This window comes from Maylandia zebra, linkage group LG22 (genome assembly GCF_041146795.1).
Source record: "Maylandia zebra isolate NMK-2024a linkage group LG22, Mzebra_GT3a, whole genome shotgun sequence".
NCBI classification, from domain to species: domain Eukaryota; kingdom Metazoa; phylum Chordata; class Actinopteri; order Cichliformes; family Cichlidae; genus Maylandia; species Maylandia zebra.
In genome coordinates this window covers 1402967-1420699 of record NC_135187.1, presented here as the reverse complement: position 1 = coordinate 1420699, position 17733 = coordinate 1402967, and the positions used below count along the sequence as shown (strand labels likewise).

At 44.7% G+C, this 17733-nt stretch overlaps 1 protein-coding gene across 3 annotated transcripts in view; it reads left to right on the top strand.

Annotated features, from left to right (window-relative positions):
• LOC101487933 (uncharacterized) overlaps positions 1 to 17733 on the top strand; it is an 18163-nt gene extending 430 nt beyond the window's left edge. For 2 of the 3 annotated variants that reach the window (XM_076878870.1, XM_076878869.1), the window contains exons 3-8: positions 51 to 5111; positions 5319 to 5594; positions 5745 to 5996; positions 16417 to 16515; positions 16738 to 16833; positions 17116 to 17733. In XM_076878870.1, coding sequence (XP_076734985.1) covers positions 5051 to 5111; positions 5319 to 5594; positions 5745 to 5996; positions 16417 to 16515; positions 16738 to 16833; positions 17116 to 17162 — 831 coding nt within the window. In that variant the 5' untranslated portion in view covers positions 51 to 5050 and the 3' untranslated portion in view covers positions 17163 to 17733. The remainder of the gene's footprint in view (positions 1 to 50; positions 5112 to 5318; positions 5595 to 5744; positions 5997 to 16416; positions 16516 to 16737; positions 16834 to 17115) is intronic. The other variant, XM_004574829.4, reaches the window with a different exon arrangement.

The following is a 17733-nucleotide window of genomic DNA, read 5'->3' as shown; positions in this document are numbered from 1 at the left end:
TTCTGCTTTGTGATCATCCAACATCTTATATTCATTTCTGTCTCTTGCAGCTCGACGGGTAGAGAAACAGAGGAGAGACAGAGGAGCAGAAAGCGGCCTGTGATCCTCCATCACACAGAAACAAGAGCCGTACAGACTGAACTGGGATCAGTTCATCGTCATCCAGTCACACAGCAAACAGCCAGTCTGAACATCAGAGGGATGACAGATTCTTCAGCATGTGATCCAGACCTACATGTAAAGTATTTGCTGCTCTGCCCTCTCAACGTCCTGCAGCTCAACAGTTCCTGTCCCGTCACGTCTCATTTCTTTGTCTTTGCTGTTTCTGGAGCTGTGCTGCATTTAGTCAACAGGCGTTAAAAACATGTTAGAAGCTCAGTTAATTTTACATGTGTTGCATTCACTGTTTTGCAAATAGAGTGAGTCCATTTTTGATTTGAGTTATTTGTGTAGATGTTGTTTGAGTCAACTTACTTTACTTTTTAAGTTCATTCTGCTGACAGGGGGCACGAAACTAGACAAACAAATTCAATAATCAAATAAATTAATGCTTTCATATTTGTATTGACCACAGCAGCCACAGAAACAATAAGAAAACGAGGCTACAGCCCACAGGCCGTCACAACAGCACACAGTGTCCGCTCTGACCTATGGTATGCAAATGAGGACATGAATTAAAAACAAAAATCTCGGCATTACAACTAAAGATTACATGATTACATAAAGATTACATGCCGAGATTACAACAAAAGAAATTACTAAATCTATCGGTGTATTAAAAATGGTAAGAGTCCAGACCCAGATGGGTTTACAAACAGTTTAAGATCAAACTTGCTCCATATCTGTTTAAACTGTACAACCATGCATACAATGTGGGCACCTTACCACCAACATTGAATGAAGCAGTTATTACTGTACTCCCCAAAAAAGGTAAAGTCTTGGAGGAAGTGGGATCATACAAACCTATCTCTTTATTAAATTTGGATCATAAAGTCCTGGCTACAACACTAGCGAGTAGACTCAGTATGGTGATAGATAAACTGGTACATTCAGATCAAACAGGCTTTATAGCAGATAGGAGTTCCCTTAATAATCTAAGGCGTCTATTTAATATAATTTACTCCTCTAAGGTGCAACAGGATCTACTTATACTCAGCTTAGATGCTGAAAAGGCATTTGATCATGTGGAGTGGCCCTATCTCTTTGCTGTCTTAGAGAAATTTCAATTGGGACAAGATTTGGCCCCTTCGCCGGTTACAGGACCAACTGGGGGAAAAGTGAAGTATTGCCCATCAAATCTGAAAGTAGTGAGTGGCTTACATCTCTACCATTTAAAATAACTTGTGAAAAAATTACATATCTGGGCATCTCAATAACAAGAAAATGTAGTTCACTAGTGAAAGAAAACTGTCTCCCTCTACTGGAGAAGCTAAAAAACAACATCCAGTTTTGGAGGACGCTCCCTATCTCATTTGTAGGAAGAGTGAACTCAGTAAGGTCTTTCTCCCGCAATATCTGTACTTGGTCCGAAATATCCCGATTTTTTTGCCCAAATCTTTCTTCAAAAAGTTGGATGCCATTATTATGTCGTTTATATGGAACTGGAAAACGCATAGAATAAAGAAAGAACATCTTTGTAAAGGCCTTGGAGGACTTGCACTGCCTGCATTATTACTGGGCATCAAATTTAAGAATAAGTTCCCTCTTACTTGATGATACAGCGTTACTCCCCCACGGTCTGCAGGACTGCCTTCCTTACTGTGTTGGTGGAATATTACTTCTACTCCCTTGACAAGTGCACACTATAACTATAACCAGAGATCCATACCACCACTATCGATGAGTATGTTACAGCTAACCACTCTTTCCTTCCATCATGTGCAGACGGAGCTTTCAACGTGTGGCAGGAACTGGGAATTCGTAAATTAAAAGGCTTGTATTCAAACGATGCCTTCATGTCATTTCAACAGTTAATAGATAGATTTGGACTACAGCGCAGCCATCTTTTAAGATATCTTCAACTACGGAATAATATCTGCACACGTCGTCCGACACCTTGGATAGAAGCCTTAGTGATAGCCGGGGTCCGAACAGAGAATCTCATTATTCTATGACGCACTACAGGAGATGAGTGCACCTTCAACTCATTCATCCAAAAGGAATTTGGGATTTCCCTATCGGAAGAGTTTTGGCTTTTTATTAATTCCCGTCACTGCCTAATTCAGTATAACATTGTACACAGGTTACATTACTCAAGGGAAAGACTTCACAAAATGTACCCAGACTGCTCCCCCCTCTGTGAAAAACGTATGACACATTATGGAAATGCACTTCAGGGTTTTTGGTGTGACATTTTCACCTGTCTGTCTAATATTCTTAAAACCAAGATTGATCCAAATCCACCAGTAATTATCTTTGGGATCTCCAAAGAAGCACAAAGCTTACAACATGCTCAAAAAAGTCTTGTGGGAGTCATGGAAAGGTCGCTAGAAAAACCGCAACCACCAAGTACCTGCAGAGGGTCAGGCAAGTCCTGAGGAGTCAGCTGAACGATAAGAACAAGACCCGGGCCATCAACACCTGCCCTGATGTGATCAGGTACCCTGCTGGGATAATAAGATGCCCAAAGAAGGAGATAGAAGCCACTGACATCAAGTCCAGGAAGCTCTTGACCATGCATGGAGGGTTTCACCCCAAGTCCAGCACCCTGAGGCTGGTTGGTTAGTTGTTGGTGGTACTAATGTTCACGATGCAGCAGCTGCATCTATTTTTAGTTTCTCTTCATGCTTTCCTCTCTCAGCTTTTCAGCTCCACCTTTTCAACACTTCTTCCACGAGGACTGAGTGGGCATGTGTGACTCAGACAGGTGTTGATGATGCCGTGCTTCCTTTTCACATTCAGCTACACCGTCTGGACCGGCAGCCTTGTAATTTGGACTTCATCACTATGACCAAATTAATTATCACAATTATTTTCATCAATATTTGATTCCAATTATTTGTTACAATAATTATTGATTTTAGTGGCAAAATATTACGGTGCTGTCTCATAGACGTAACCCTGCTTTCACAGCCATGCTGTGCTGCTTTCCTGCTGTTAGACAAATTCTATTCAATTTCATTGTAGCAACAAATCACAAGAGCAGGCACCTCAGCATGCTCTGTATGGTAAGATAAAGACTACACTAATACAGAGAAACCATCTGGGGCCGAGAGGAGGAAGACAGGACAAAGACACGCTGTGAAGACTGCCACAGATTAAAAATAACTATAAATACATAGTGACTGAACAATAAACTCCCAGTGCATCATGGGAATCTCCCAGCAGCCTACAGCTATATGTTTTGAGAGCAAAGTGCTGATATGGTACTACAAGGTCATTAAGATAAGATGGGCCTGAATATTCAATATCTTGTATGTGAGGAGCAGGTTTCAGTGCACCTGCATGATCGATGTGCCACACAGCTGAGGAGTCCTCTCTTCGTCTTCTGCTGTTGCAGACATTTGAATTCTGTTGTATTCTTTACTTGCGCAGACTAGACGGAGGAAACGTCACACTGCATGTGTCTGATGGCAGTTCACACATCTTCTGTATGCGTCTAAAAAGACACTGTGGTGTGCTGAGGACCTGCAAACACGACCGCACAGTTCCTGTTTTCAGCTTGAAGTAAAAATAACACATGAGTCAGTTTGAGTTAGCAGAGCTGCTCTTTGAGATATTACATAAGAAACAAAACCATCCACGAACTTTAGTTTAGCTGAGTTGTGGATGGACTCAGTACAGTTTTTTTGACCTTGTATATAAAGCACCTCTTTGTCTGTGGTTACGTGTGGGCAAACCCACACATAACCACAGAGTTCCTGCTCTCAGCCCGAAGTATTAGCTCAGATGCTAATCTGAGTACAGAACGATGGTGTCAGTGAACATCTCCTGCTGTGTTGTTATAGGCTCTCACTGTCATGGTCTCCGCGCCCGGCCGGCCCCACAGGGCTACATGTGGTGTTTGGTTCTCTCTCTCTCTGCCTGGGCGGAGCTCACTGTGGGCTCCGCCCTTGGCCCACACACCTGTCAACAATCAGCGGTCATCACCTGGAGCACTATTTGAGGCTGGAACACAGATCCTCTCGTCGCTGGGTGGTTGTACTACAGACGTTAGTGTTTCTCCCAGCGCTGGTGAACCTGTGATTCGTGTGTGACTTCCCTCTCTTCTGCGACAGACTTTCCGTACCTGTGACCCCCCAGTCGTGTGAACGTGTGTGAGTTTGGGCAAGAAGACGTGAGCGAGTGTGAGAGAGCTTCCCCTCCACTGTATATATCGTGCACTGGTGCTGTGAATAAACTGTTTTTTGGAGACGCCTACGGCTCTGCGCTTGAGTTCCTACTACCAGACACTCACTGGGCTCACTGCATTTTGTCTTTTGTGTTTAAATGTGTTTGTAAGATTTAATCTATGAAGTAACTGAGGAGAAGCAGGACATTGTTCAGAGGGTAATGTTTAGTTTAATGTCTAAACACGATGTGTAAGATATGTCCTCTGACTGTGCCGACTGCAATCCAACATTAACTATGTAACATGGGGGAGGCTGCGAGCTGTCTCAGCCTCCTGCATCAGCTGGGAGCTCGAGCGAGCGTATCCAGCCGGCCACAAACTCCACGTCGCTCCCTGAGCTTGAGAAGCGTCCTGAGCACGCTGCGTGTCCTGCACAGCTGCAGCTAGCTCTGTCTCACCAGAGGTTTCCACACCGTCTGGTCCATTTGCGTCTCCGCCCGACCGGTCATCAGCGCCCTGTCCCACTCTGCTCCTGGGTCTCTGCTGCCATCAGCCAGTTTCTGATGCAGGTTTCTTTAAATCCTCTTTGTGTTTCAGAAGTCACACTTCCCCGAACGCCTTTAGCACCAACACTGTATTTGCACACGTTCATGCGCACAAAACAGGAAACACTATTAAAAGACAGTGAGAGGTGTTAAGGCCGTTCCTAAATAACTCCTGATAATCTTCTCATGAAGAAAAGATGAAGTCAGAGTTTAAATCTTTTCTGTCTGTATCAGGATGGCAGCAAACATCTGCTGCTGTCTTTTTGCCTTTTTCCTGAGCTGTAAAGTCACTGCAGGTAAGAACCGTTTACATTCATTCTGAACATGTTGACCTAAATGTTTAAACTTGTTCTTTACACCTTAATGATAAGTTTGCATATTGAAGCCTGTGTCAGTGGTGTGCGGTGCAGCTGATTTAATTTAAAAAACCTCAGTAAAGATTTAATCTTAATCCAGCTGCAGCCAAATGTTCACTTGTATTTTTATGATATTGTGTTTTGCAGGTTTGATGCATGAAGTGGCTGAAGAAGAGCGCTCCGTTGTTCTGAGGTGTCCTCTCTCCGAGGAGCGCAGAGTGACGTGGAGCAGAGAGAGAAATGACAGCAGAGAGGAGATCCTGACAGCCGATGGCGGACGTTTAATAAGACACGATGACATCACCAAGCAGTACACTGCATACGACGACCTGTCGCTCTACATTTACAGAGCTGCTGTCTCGCACTCGGGAATCTACTTCTGTGACGATAAAGCTGCTGTGGCGCTCACAGTGATCCCGTCAGGTGACAGCAAACTTATTCGATTTTTCAGTCTTCAGTTGGGTTTTTCCCAACATGATGTGGATATTTTCTCAGTCAGAAGACAGACCGAATGCATGTGTGTGAACCTTAGACAGGTGCTGACCCCGTAATGTTCATGTTTACTGTGCACAGGAACAATGAGACTCGCTGTTGTGGGGGGGAGGAACGTCACCCTGAGATGCCCTCATGCTGGTCGAAGATCAGGAAGTCCATCGTGGAGCAGAAGTTTTGCTGGAAAACAACAGATAGTCTGCCCTCATGCTTCCACTGTGGGCCAGATGTTGATTATTCCAGATGTTCAGCTTGCTGACTCCGGACTGTACCACTGTGATGGAAAACCAGCTGCTTATCTAAAAGTGATCAAAGAGGAGAAATCTGACAGCGGTGAGAATAAGACAGTGAATATAAAATATCTCATGGTAGTGACCTTGGGGCGGGGTGTGGTTTGTGGCTCAGCTGCCTGGGAGGGGTGGAGCAATGGATTCAGGGTGTGGTGTCAGGGGAGGTTTACTCACACACGTGACCTAATTATCCAATTATGTTGCTGGGACCTGAGATACCTGTGTGTGACACAGAAGGAGGGCAGCTGGAAAATAAAAGACATTTAAAAAGTGCAACTCTGCTTGGCCAGATGGCCAAGCTGGCAGCCATGCAGCAGCCATGCAGCAGCCATGCAGCAGCCATGCAGCAGGAGCAGCCTCCAACCTGCGATGTGACCTGAAAAAATCTGAAATGAGAGGAGGGTCAAGTATGAAGGAACGTGTCACGGTCCTGGGTCGGTGACCCAGTGTTTTGTGTTTTTGAATTATTATATAGCTTTTGAGTTCATGATTTATCCCCGCTCGTCTCCCAGTTTCTCTCAGGAGAGCATCTGATCTGTCAGGGCTCTGTGTGCAGGCGGAGGGAGAGGAGGACCCTGAATACAACTCCAAACCTCAGCTTTATTGCTGGCACGGAAACAAAACATGAAGTGAACACTGAATACTGTCACAGGCATAATCTGATGGTACGACGCGACACAGGAGGGAGACACAGCTGGGAGGGGTTGGACTAACGAGACAGGGGGAGCAAAGCTGCACACACTAACATAAGACAGACTTTCACAATAAAACAGGAAACCACTAAACAAAGACGCAGACACGACACAGAGAGACAGACTACACACTGAACTAAACCTGCGATAAACATGAGAACACAAAAGCTAAGAACCTAAGAAGTCTTTCCGTTGGTCTGAGGCTGACCTGGTCCCCTAAAGAGCAAAATGACTTCCAACCCTGTGATATGAACTGGGGTCCTCTGCTGGAGGTGATCTCGGATTGAGCTCTTGTGGCGCTTGAAGATGAAGCGACCAAAAGTTTAGCGGTTTCAGTAGCTGTGGGGAGTTTGTCCAAGGCTATAAAGTCAGTGGCTTTGGAGAATCTATCAATTACAGAGAGAATTACGGATTTACCTGCCGAGATGAGCAAACTGGTGATGAAGTCCAGACAAATGTGTGACCAAGTGCAGGAAGGTATGGCTAATGGCTGCAGTAGTCTGGTTTTGCTCCTGGTGCAGGTCTCGCAGGCGGAGACGTACTCCCGCGCACGTTTCCCACCAGAAGTGGCGCTTCGGTAAGGCGATGGTTCAACCTGCTCTGTGGTGACAGGAGAATTTAGATATGTGAGTCCGAACGTGGGAACAAAACGGCGATCTGGAGGTTGGAGGAGGTCAGGGTTAGGGGAGCGCATCTGTAACCGGAAGGTCGCCGGTTCGATCCCCGGGCTCTCTGTCCTGGTCGTTGTGTCCTTGGGCAAGACACTTTACCTACCGCCTACTGGTGTTGGCCAGAGGGGCCGATGGTGCGATATGGCAGCCTGGCTTCTGTCAGTCTGCCCCAGGGCAGCTGTGGCTACAACTGTAGCTGCCTCCACCAGTGTGTGAATGTGTGTGTGAATGAATAGTGGCATTGTAAAGCGCTTTGGGTGCCTTGAAAAGCGCTATATAAATCCAATGCATTATTATTATCATCCCGTAGAGCCTGCCGGATGCTCTCCTCGATTCTCCAAGCAAGATGTCAGTGCCTGGATCATTAACATGTGGTTGTCCTTCTCTCCTGGATCAGCTGGAGCTTTCTTTAGGAGCCTTCCCAGCTTTGACAAAAGTCCGGCTGGGATAACCACATTTACTCAGGGCCTTCCTGATGTTCTTCTGCCTCCCTGGCTGCTGTGTCAGTAGGGATGGTGTTCGCTCTGTGTTGTAGCGTCCTGATGACGCCCAGTTTGAGCTCCAGTGGATGATGAGAGTCAAACCTTAGATACTGATCAGTATGTGTAGGTTTACGGTACACGTCAGCTTTTAGATGTCCCCCATTACTGATGGAAATCTCACAGTCTAAGAAGGCTAACCTGCCCCTGTTCATATCCTCCCTGGTGAATCTGATGTGTCGGTCCACTGAGTTAATGTGATCCGTGAAATGTGGAACGTCCTGAGATTTGATTGTCACCCAGGTGTCATCCACATACCTGAACCAATGACTTGGTGGTGTTCCAGGATATGAGAGACAAAATGAGTAAAAAATTTTCATTTTTAAAGAATTTATTTGCAAATTATGGTGGAAAATAAGTATTTGGTCGCCTACAAACAAGCAAGATTTCTGGCTCTCACAGACCTGTAACTTCTTCTGTAAGAGGCTCCTCTGTCCTCCTCTTGTTACCTGTATTAATAGCACCTGTTTTTGCTCGTTATCAGGATAAAAGACACATGTCCACAACCTCAAACAGTCACACTCCAAACTCCACTATGTCCAAGACCAAAGAGCTGTCAAAGGACACCAGAAACAAAATTGTAGACCTGCAGCGGGCTGGGAAGACTGAATCTGCAATAGGCAAGCAGCTTGGTGTGAAGAAATCAACTGTGGGAGCAAGACCAGTGATAATCTCCGTCGACCTGGGGCTCCATGGAAGCTCTCACCCCGTGGGGTCGATCACATGAACGGTGAGCAAAGATCCCAGAACCACACGGGGGGCACGAGCGAATGACCTGCAGAGAGCTGGGACCAAAGTAACAAAGGCTAACGAAGCCGCCAGGGACTCAAATCCTGCAGTGCCAGACGTGTCGCTCTGATTAAGCTGGTGCACGCCCAGGCCCGTCTGAAGTTTGCTAGAAAGCATTTGGATCCAGAAGAGGACTGAGAGAATGTCATATGTTCAGATGAAGCCAAAATAGATCTTTTTGCTAAAAAGTCTAATTGTTGTGTTTGGAGGAGAAAGAATGCTGAGTTGCATCCAAAGAACAGCATACCTGCTGTGAAGCATGGTGGGAACATCAGGCTGTGGGGCAACAGTGCAGAGGTGGGACCAAGTCATTGTTTTGCAAGTCTCATGTAAGTCTCAAGTCTTTATCCTCAAGTCAGAGTCGAGTCTCAAGTCACTGTAAAAGTCCGAGTAAAGTCACAAGTCTGAAACTTTGAATTTCAAGTCTTAAAAAAAAAAAAAGAAAAGCATGTTGCAGTTATGCTAAATGTAAATATTAGACCGTGTGATTTTTAAATCTGTTTTTCTCAACACATGACAAAATAGTGAACTTAGAAAATATACACAAATTGTGAAATTGCACCTCTTTAAAATGCAGCTCAATTAAACCTAGCTCCAAGAATAGTTTTCACCGACAGTTCTGAGATAAGCTGCATGTTATTCTTGGATGCTGTGCTTGTAGGACCGGCTTTAAAATGACAAAAATATCATACACATTAAAAAAAACTGTATCACCAACGGAGCCTGGACAACATTTGCCAGTTAGATGAAGTCATGAAGCACCGCCTACCGTTCTTTATGCAACTCCAACTGCTGGAAGTTGCTCCATCTCTGTCTGTGATTCTCTTCTTGCATGTTTTGCATATTGCGTTTCGGTTTTTTGTTGACTACTTCATAGTTTATGTACCTGGAAAAAATAACATTTTTGAGCGTTTTTTTTCTTCTTAAAAAAGAAATCTGGTTAATTTGATTGGCTGTGCTACAGCTCACACACACATACGTACGGAGTGTGGTTGGAATAAACGAATGAATGAATTGAATTAATGATGCACACTTTCTATATAATGTGTGTGTTAAATTTTAGATTTGGGGTGAAATATCAAGTCTTTTCAAGTAAACCGGTTCAAGTCCCAGGTCATTGGTGTAAAAGTCCAAGTCAAGTCACAAGTCTTAGAACATTTTTTCAAGTCAAGTCTAAAGTCATAAAATTAATGACTCGAGTCCAAGTCATGTGACTCGAGTCCACACCTCTGCAACAATGTGTGAAAACCTCGCTAAGACTTACAGGAAACATTTGACCTCTGTCATTGCCAACAAAGGGTATATAACAAAGTACTGAGATCAACTTTTGTTACTCACCAAATACTTATTTTCCACCACGATTTACAAATCAGTTCTTTAAAAATGAGACGATGTGATCTTTGTCCTCATTTTGTCTCATAGTTGACGCATACCTGTGATGGAAGAACTCTCTCATCTTTTGAAGTGGGAGAACTTGCACAATTGGTGGCTGACTAAATGCTTTTTTGCCCCACTGTAGCTGTGGCGTAGTGTGTTTGTTCACAGAAAAGTAATTTTCACTTTCCAGTACAGACACAGTTTTGTTGTTGTCGGTAGTCAACAACAAATCCTGAGGAAATATTAACAGGAAACATTAATATTCATTTCCTATAAAAAGACTCTGAGATGTGCAGAAGATGTGCGTGTAAACCACACAGTTCCTGTAAACCACACAGTTCCTGTTCTCAGCAGAAACAGAAGCCTGGGTCAGCTGTTGCAGTTATTTCAGTGCATCAGGATGTGGGTGAACATTTGCTGTCTTTGTGCTTTTATTCTGGGCTCTGATGTCTCTGCAGGTACAGGCTTCTAACACTCCACCTTTCATGTGTAAACAGATAATTTGGTATTGTTAGATATTTTCATAGATTATGTTTCACAGATTTAATCTATAGAGAAGCTGAGGAGCAGCAGCCCATCACTCTGCCCTGTCCTCGCCCTCAGGGCAACGTGACCTGGAGCAGAGAGACAGAAGGGAGGAAAGTTATCATACTTACAGTTTTTAATGACGGTGTAATGAGACACGATGATCCAGGAGAACATTACCATGCATTCGTGGATAAGTCACTGCACATTCGTGGAGCTGCTGTCTCAGACTCTGGAACATACCTGTGCAATAACGAAACGGCCGCAGAGCTGAGGGTGATCCCGCCAGGTAACGTCAAACTTTCACTTCCCTTTTTCTGTTTTTGAATCTTAAACCCACACGTAATATTAGAATCGTTTTCTGTTGACATGTCCCAGAGAGGATGTGAATAACTGTCCTCTTCATGACGTGATGCACTTTAGAAAGCGCTGTTACAAAGGTAGATTTGTAAGTCGTGTAGAGTTACATGTTGAGACTGAATCACCTCACATCTGTACAGTAAGCCAGTCAGCAGAGACCCCAATGAGGACTGGACACAGAACAAACCGAGTTCGACTGTTCACGTAAACCAGCGTTTTGAGTATTTTGTATTTTCTAATGTTAGATTCAATTAACACAAAGTTGTGGTGTTATTATTTGGTTATGGTTAAGTCGAGTATTATTCTAGTTTATGTTTAATCAATGTCCAGGTGTTCATGAGTCTTTTCCTGTTTGTGAAGTCTGATCAAACAGTGACCCCACATGCCGCTGACACTCTTGTTCACAGTCTGGATCGATTACTGCAGCTCTCTTCTTTTGGTCTTAGTCAAAAATCTATCCATGAGCTTCAACGTATCCAGAACTCTGCTGCCCGTATTATCACCAGGACCCCTTCTATGCACCACATCACCCCTGCTCTTTTAACAGGAAGAAACCTCCGGCAGAACCAGGCTCAGGGAGGGGCGGGGCCATCTGCTGTGATTGGTTGGGGTGAGAGAAGGAAGACAGGATAAAGACATGCTGTGGAAGAGAGACAGAGATTAATAACAGATATGATTCAATGCAGAGAGGTCTGTTAACACATAGTGAGTGAGAAAGGTGACTGGAAAGGAAAAACTCAATGCATCATGGGAATCCCCCGGCAGCCTACGTCTATTGCAGCATAACTAAGGGAGGATTCAGGGTCACCTGGTCCAGCCCTAACTATATGCTTTAGCAAAAAGGAAAGTTTGAAGCCTAATCTTGAAAGTAGAGATAGTGTCTGTCTCCTGAATCCAAACTGGAAGCTGGTTCCACAGAAGAGGGGCCTGAAAACTGAAGGCTCTGCCTCCCATTCTACTTTTAAATACTCTAGGAACAACAAGTAGGCCTGCAGAGCGAGAGCGAAGTGCTCTAATAGGGTGATATGGTGCTACAAGGTCATTAAGATACGATGGGGCCTGATTATTTAAGACCTTGTGTGTGAGGAGCAGGATTTTGAATTCTGGATTTAACAGGAAGCCAAAACAGGAGAAATCTGCTCTCTTTCTAGTCCCTGTCAGGACTCTTGCTGCAGCATTTTGGATTAGCTGAAGGCTTTTCAGGGAGTTTTTAGGACTTCCTGATAATAATGAATTACAGTCGTCCAGCCTGGAAGTAATAAATGCATGAACTAGTTTTTCAGCGTCACTCTGAGACAGGATATTTCTAACTTTAGAGATGTTGCACAAATGGAAGAAAGCAGTCTTACATATTTGTTTAATATGTGCGTTGAAGGACATGTCCTGGTCAAACATGACTCCAAGGTTCCTCACAGCGTTACTGGAGGCCAAGGTAATGCCATCCAGAGTAAGAATCTGATTAGATACCATATTTCTAAGCTTTTCAGGGCCAAGTACAATAACCTCAGTTTGATCTGAATTAAGAAGCAGAAAGTCAGAGGTCAGGTTAAACAATCTGAGATAAGCTCCAGCTTCTTGATAAAGCTCTGTGGCTGGAAAAGCAGATTCATGGACGCCTCTGTTGCCTTGTTTGCAGCACTACTGTTGGCATTTGTTCTTGTAATATTTACAGTGTTTGTGGTTTAATACTGTCTGACTGAATCACACTAGGCTGCATAATTGTTCCATTTTCTGTGAAAGACCACATTAACCGTCCAACGTGGTCCGACTCCTGATCACGTTCCAGTAGAATCAAAACTAAAGCGCCGACAACAGCAACAATCCCCACATCCACATTTACACCACACATTGTGTTGCTGCTCTCTTGTTACAGCACACAGAGACACTTGATAACCACGTTGGTAATACCGGCGATCACTGCACAATAACCCACACTGAAATGCTTCAGTGTGGTTTGAGTTTACAGAGAGCAGAGATAAGACTTTTATGTAGCTGCTCACAGGTTACTGCAGCATGTGAGGTTTACACATGAAGAACATTACAGTTATTATTTTATATAAAATGCAAACGCAGCATTTATTAACACACTGATGTTTGAGGGTTTTTTTTAAATCAGAAATGATTTTTAAAGAGTAAACAGGTTAACGCTGATAAACCAGCGTCCACCACCCTCATATGGACGGGCTGGTGTAGCGGTTGAACAAGACTTTAAAGTCCATGATTCGTAAGTTCATTAACGAGGATGAACGGAATTGGGATCGCTGGCTAGACCCTCTGTTATTTGCAGTGCTGGAGGTGCCCCAGGCCTCCACGGGATTTTCTCCCTTTGAACTGCTGTTCGGCAGGAAGCCGCGTGGGGTGCTCGACCTGATTAAAGAAAGCTAGAGGACGGTCCGGGCCTCGCCAAGAATGAGATTCAGTACGTGCTGGACCTGAGAGCGAAACGCCACACTTTGGGGAGGTTGTCACGGGAGAATTTGCTCCAGGCTCAGCAGCGTCAGCAACGCCTGTATGACAGAGGGGCTAGACTCAGGCAGTTTTCACCAGGAGACAGTGCTTGTATTACTCCCTTCTTCCAGCTCAAAGTTGCTTGCAAAGTGGCAAGGACACTTTGTGGTCACACGGCGAATTGGGGACATTGACTATGAGGTCAGACAGGGGAAGAGCGCCGCAGATTTATCACCTCAATCTCCTTAAAGCGTGAAGAGAGCCTGAAAACGCTTCTCTGGTAAGCCTGGTTAAGGAGAGAGAGGAGTTGGGGCCGGAGGGGCCAAATTCTATCATCCCCGCCTCCCTCCCTTGTGATGACCATCTCACACAGGCCCAGAGAGCGGATGTTGACGCCTTACAGCAGCATTTTGCAGACGTGTTCTCCCCCCTGCCCGGCCGAAGGTCTCTCATTGAGCATCATTTTGAAACACAGCCTGGCGTGACGGTGCGTTCACAGCCCTACAGGCTTCCTGAGCATAACCGGCAAATTGTTCAGAGGGAATTGGCTGAAATGCTGAAAATGGGAGTGATAGAAGAGTCGCACAGCGCCTGCTGTAGCCCCATAGTTCTTGTGGTGAAGAAGGATGGGTCTATACGGTTCTGTGTTGACTATCGCAAGGTGAATGAAGGGTCATGCTTTGATGCTTATCCCATGCCCCGGGTCGACGAGCTCCTGGACCGGTTGGGCACAGCCCGTTTTTTCACGACACTGGATTTAACCAAGGGTTACTGGCAGATTCCCTTGTCTGCCAATCCAAGGAAAAAACACCCTTCTCCAACCACAGCTACAGTATCTGGGGCACCACTTGGGGGCAGGCAGGTGCGTCCACAGGTGGAGAAGACGGCAGCTATCGCATCCTGTCCACGAAAGTAGGTTCGGCCAGACGGCTCCCTGGCCTCAGTCGGGCGGTGGGGGTGTATGTCCCTGGCTCAGCTGCAGGGGAGGAGTGGTGCAGTGAGCTCAACGGGGCGGTGCTGGAGAGGCAGGTGAGAACACAGCTGGTGGTTTTTGGTCTGATGACGGTTTCTTCCCTTTTTTTGTGAGACGGGAGAGGAGCGGGAAGGAGGCTGGGAAGAGCTGAGACTGGACTGTCACACCAAACAAAAACTAGAAATAAACGTGGCATCTCGCTATAAAGAAGTGTGTGTGTGTGTGTGTGTGTGTGTGTGTGTGTGTGTGTGTGTGTGTAGTGCATTTCACAACCATATTTCTAAGATTTTCAGGGACGAGTACAATAACCTCAGTTTGATCTGAATTAAGAAGCAGAAAGTTAGCGGCCATCCAGGTCTTTATGTCTTTAAGACATTCCTGCAGTTTAACTCATTGGTGTGTGTTATCTGGCTTCATGGACAGATAGAACTGGGTGTCATCTGCATAGCAGTGTAAATGTATGCTATGTCTTCTAATGATGCTGCCTAAGGGAAGCATGTATAATGTAAACAGAATTGATCCTAGCACTGAACCCTGTGGAACTCCATAATTAACCTCAGTGTGTGTAGAGGACTCTCCATTTACATGAACAAACTGGAGTCTATTAGATAGATATGATACAAACCATTGTTGTAATGTCAAGTGTGGTTGTCATGTCTACGTCTCTCTATGTTTTCCTGTTTTATTTTGAAAGTCTTGTTTCCATGTTCAATGTGTTCAGTTTCGCTTCCCTGGTGGCGTCAGGTTCATTTGTGTCAGCTGTGTTTCTCCAGGTGTTTCCAGGGAATGACATCTCTAATTTAAAAACATGACTCCCATGAGGTGCAGATACATTTATGATGATGATGCGCTTTCTGCCTGAATATTTTCTGGTAGCGATGCGAAAAAGGGGAACAGGCAGTTTAGGAAAGGGTCCACTCATTAAACCCTCCTAACTTCTTTGGCGAGCAGGCTTTCAATGGCGTCTGGGTCTTCGAGAGCTGACTGGAGGTTTTTACAGGTACAAGAGACCTGATGGCTGGGTAACAATCCCTGGGTGGAAACCTTAAAAACATTTTACTAAAAAGTTCACCAAGTCTGGGTAAGGGTGATTTTTTTTTTAAGGCTTCTTTTAAAGCGCGAATATGTATAGGTGTCAAAACAGATAAAACTGGTCATTGTTTGGGGGGGTTGTGGGGGCATGCTGGGCAGGAATGGCCGCTGCCGCAAAAAGAGCAGGAGTGGAGATAGCAGCACTAAGACATGAGGCAACTGGAATCAGTTTCTGGAGTTGGAATTATTGCAAATGGTGCGGCCTCCTAGGTTCACGATGGGTCGCCCTTTCAGTCTGTACCTTGTGGCAAAGGCATGCTAGGAATGGATGCTGTGGGTTTGGAAATTTCTGGTTTAGAGGCTGGACCCAAGCAGGTAAGAGTGGATGTGTGGCTTATGGGCTGTCAGTTGCTTTGGGCTGGAATGCTACAAACGGAAGCAGGATGTGACGGAGCACTGCATATCTTGCAGGAGAGTGAAGATCGGACAGCGACAGTAGAGTTCCTGCCCCAGAATGTGTCCTGATCAAACTGTTGTAGGCAAGCAGCTGCTTGAGAAGTGAACTGGATGTGGTACTAGTAAAAGCTGGTGCTGCTGAAGTGTAGGACGAGATCGAGTATTATGGTCAAGTAGGTATCGAGAACTTGTCTTTGGGAAGGGAAAGTAGTGCAGAAGATGTCTCTGTATAGTGAAAATGCAAAAGAAAACTCGAGTGGAGTGAGCTGTTTTGCCTGAGATGGGGCCGGACTGCGCATGATGGGTGGAGTGGGCTGGTTGAGTGGTGGAAGAATGAGCTGTGCTAGATCTATATATTTACTGACAATGCTTTGTTGGCGAACGTGAGCGGATACTGGGAAAGGTTTTGGAGCCAGTGGGTTGAGAGGACGAATTGCAGAGGCCAGCAAAAACTGACCAATATTAGTTGGAAACGAAGAGTCCTGGGCTGATTACCAACACTCATGGGGTTCTGTTATGTTTTTAAAAAATCTTTTTTATGTAAAGTTACTATTCTAAAGTACATTTTCTGTCTTTTATATCTTTCAAATGTTAAACACAGACAGGAAAACAACGCGAACACCACCACCAAAAACAACGACCACTTCACTGACAACAAGAACTGCAGCAACAGCGGCAGCAGCACCTGAGGAAATCTTAGGTATGAAAGCAGTTATTCAAAGAACGACTTTTGCATTATTGTGACCAGTATTTAGACAAAATATAAATTTCTGAGTGTTACCCAGTGTGTTTGTTTCAGGACAAACGTACCAGAATAATCAAGTGTTCAGTTGTGTTCCCATACAGCTGAATAACTGAGTGATCAGTGACTGTAGCTGGTGGTGGATGAGGCTCTGATTCCAGATGTTTCTTTGTCCTCCAGCTGCTGATCACCTGTGGCACATGACTGTCCGCACACTGATTGGACTGCTCTACTTAATCATCATGATCAGCATCACTGCTGTTACCCGGAGGAAAGGTGGATGAGCTCAAAGAGCCTCTGTGCTCTCATCATCACTGTTTTCAGACTCATTGAAGTTTAACATGATTCAGCTTTAGTGCAGATGTTTGTGCAGCTGCACATTTGCAGGTTTACAAATAGAAGTCCAACTGCATAAAAGTCTCTGAGAAAATGATCCTTTTAGTCTTAAGAGTTTCAACATGATGTTCAGTTTGTAAATTATAGAGTGAAACAGACTTTAAGCAGTTGTATGATTTATAACCATCCATCATATCCATGTTTATTTTGTGTGTTTTGCAGCTCGACAGATACAGAAGCGAGACACAGCAGCAGATTCTGATCTCTGATGCTCCATCACACAGAAGCAGGACACCTGTGTTAACTATATGCATCGTAGCTGCTCATGGAGACTAAAGACAGTGTGGCACAATAGCAAGCTACTGCTGCTGGGCTCCAGTTTGGTATAAGTGCCTTGCAGATTCAGTATGTACCTTTGTGTCCACAATTTTAAATCATTTGGAAAAAAATTGTTTTTTGTTTTTTTTTTCTTACAGATTTTATTTTGCTGTTTAGCTTCAGTGCGCTGTTGGCTCTGTTGTCATGGCAATAACACCAAATTATACCATGTAAAACTCTGAATAAAAATAACAAACACACCTGCTTAAAAGTAAATGTTGCTGTTGTTGCATCCCCAAGTTGGTCTACGAGTGAGGACAGTAACATCAAACTGGCTGGAAAAACAGGAGAAAACGGTGAAAACCAAAATAGAATGGGCACTCAAGGTTTCTGGCTAAATTAACAAGACCATCAATGAAGGCTAACAAACACCAACAAGCTAACAAAGACGATCAGATCCTAACTAACATACTAACAGCAGTTTCACAAACACAGAGGCCCTGAATGCAGCATCAGTCCAGT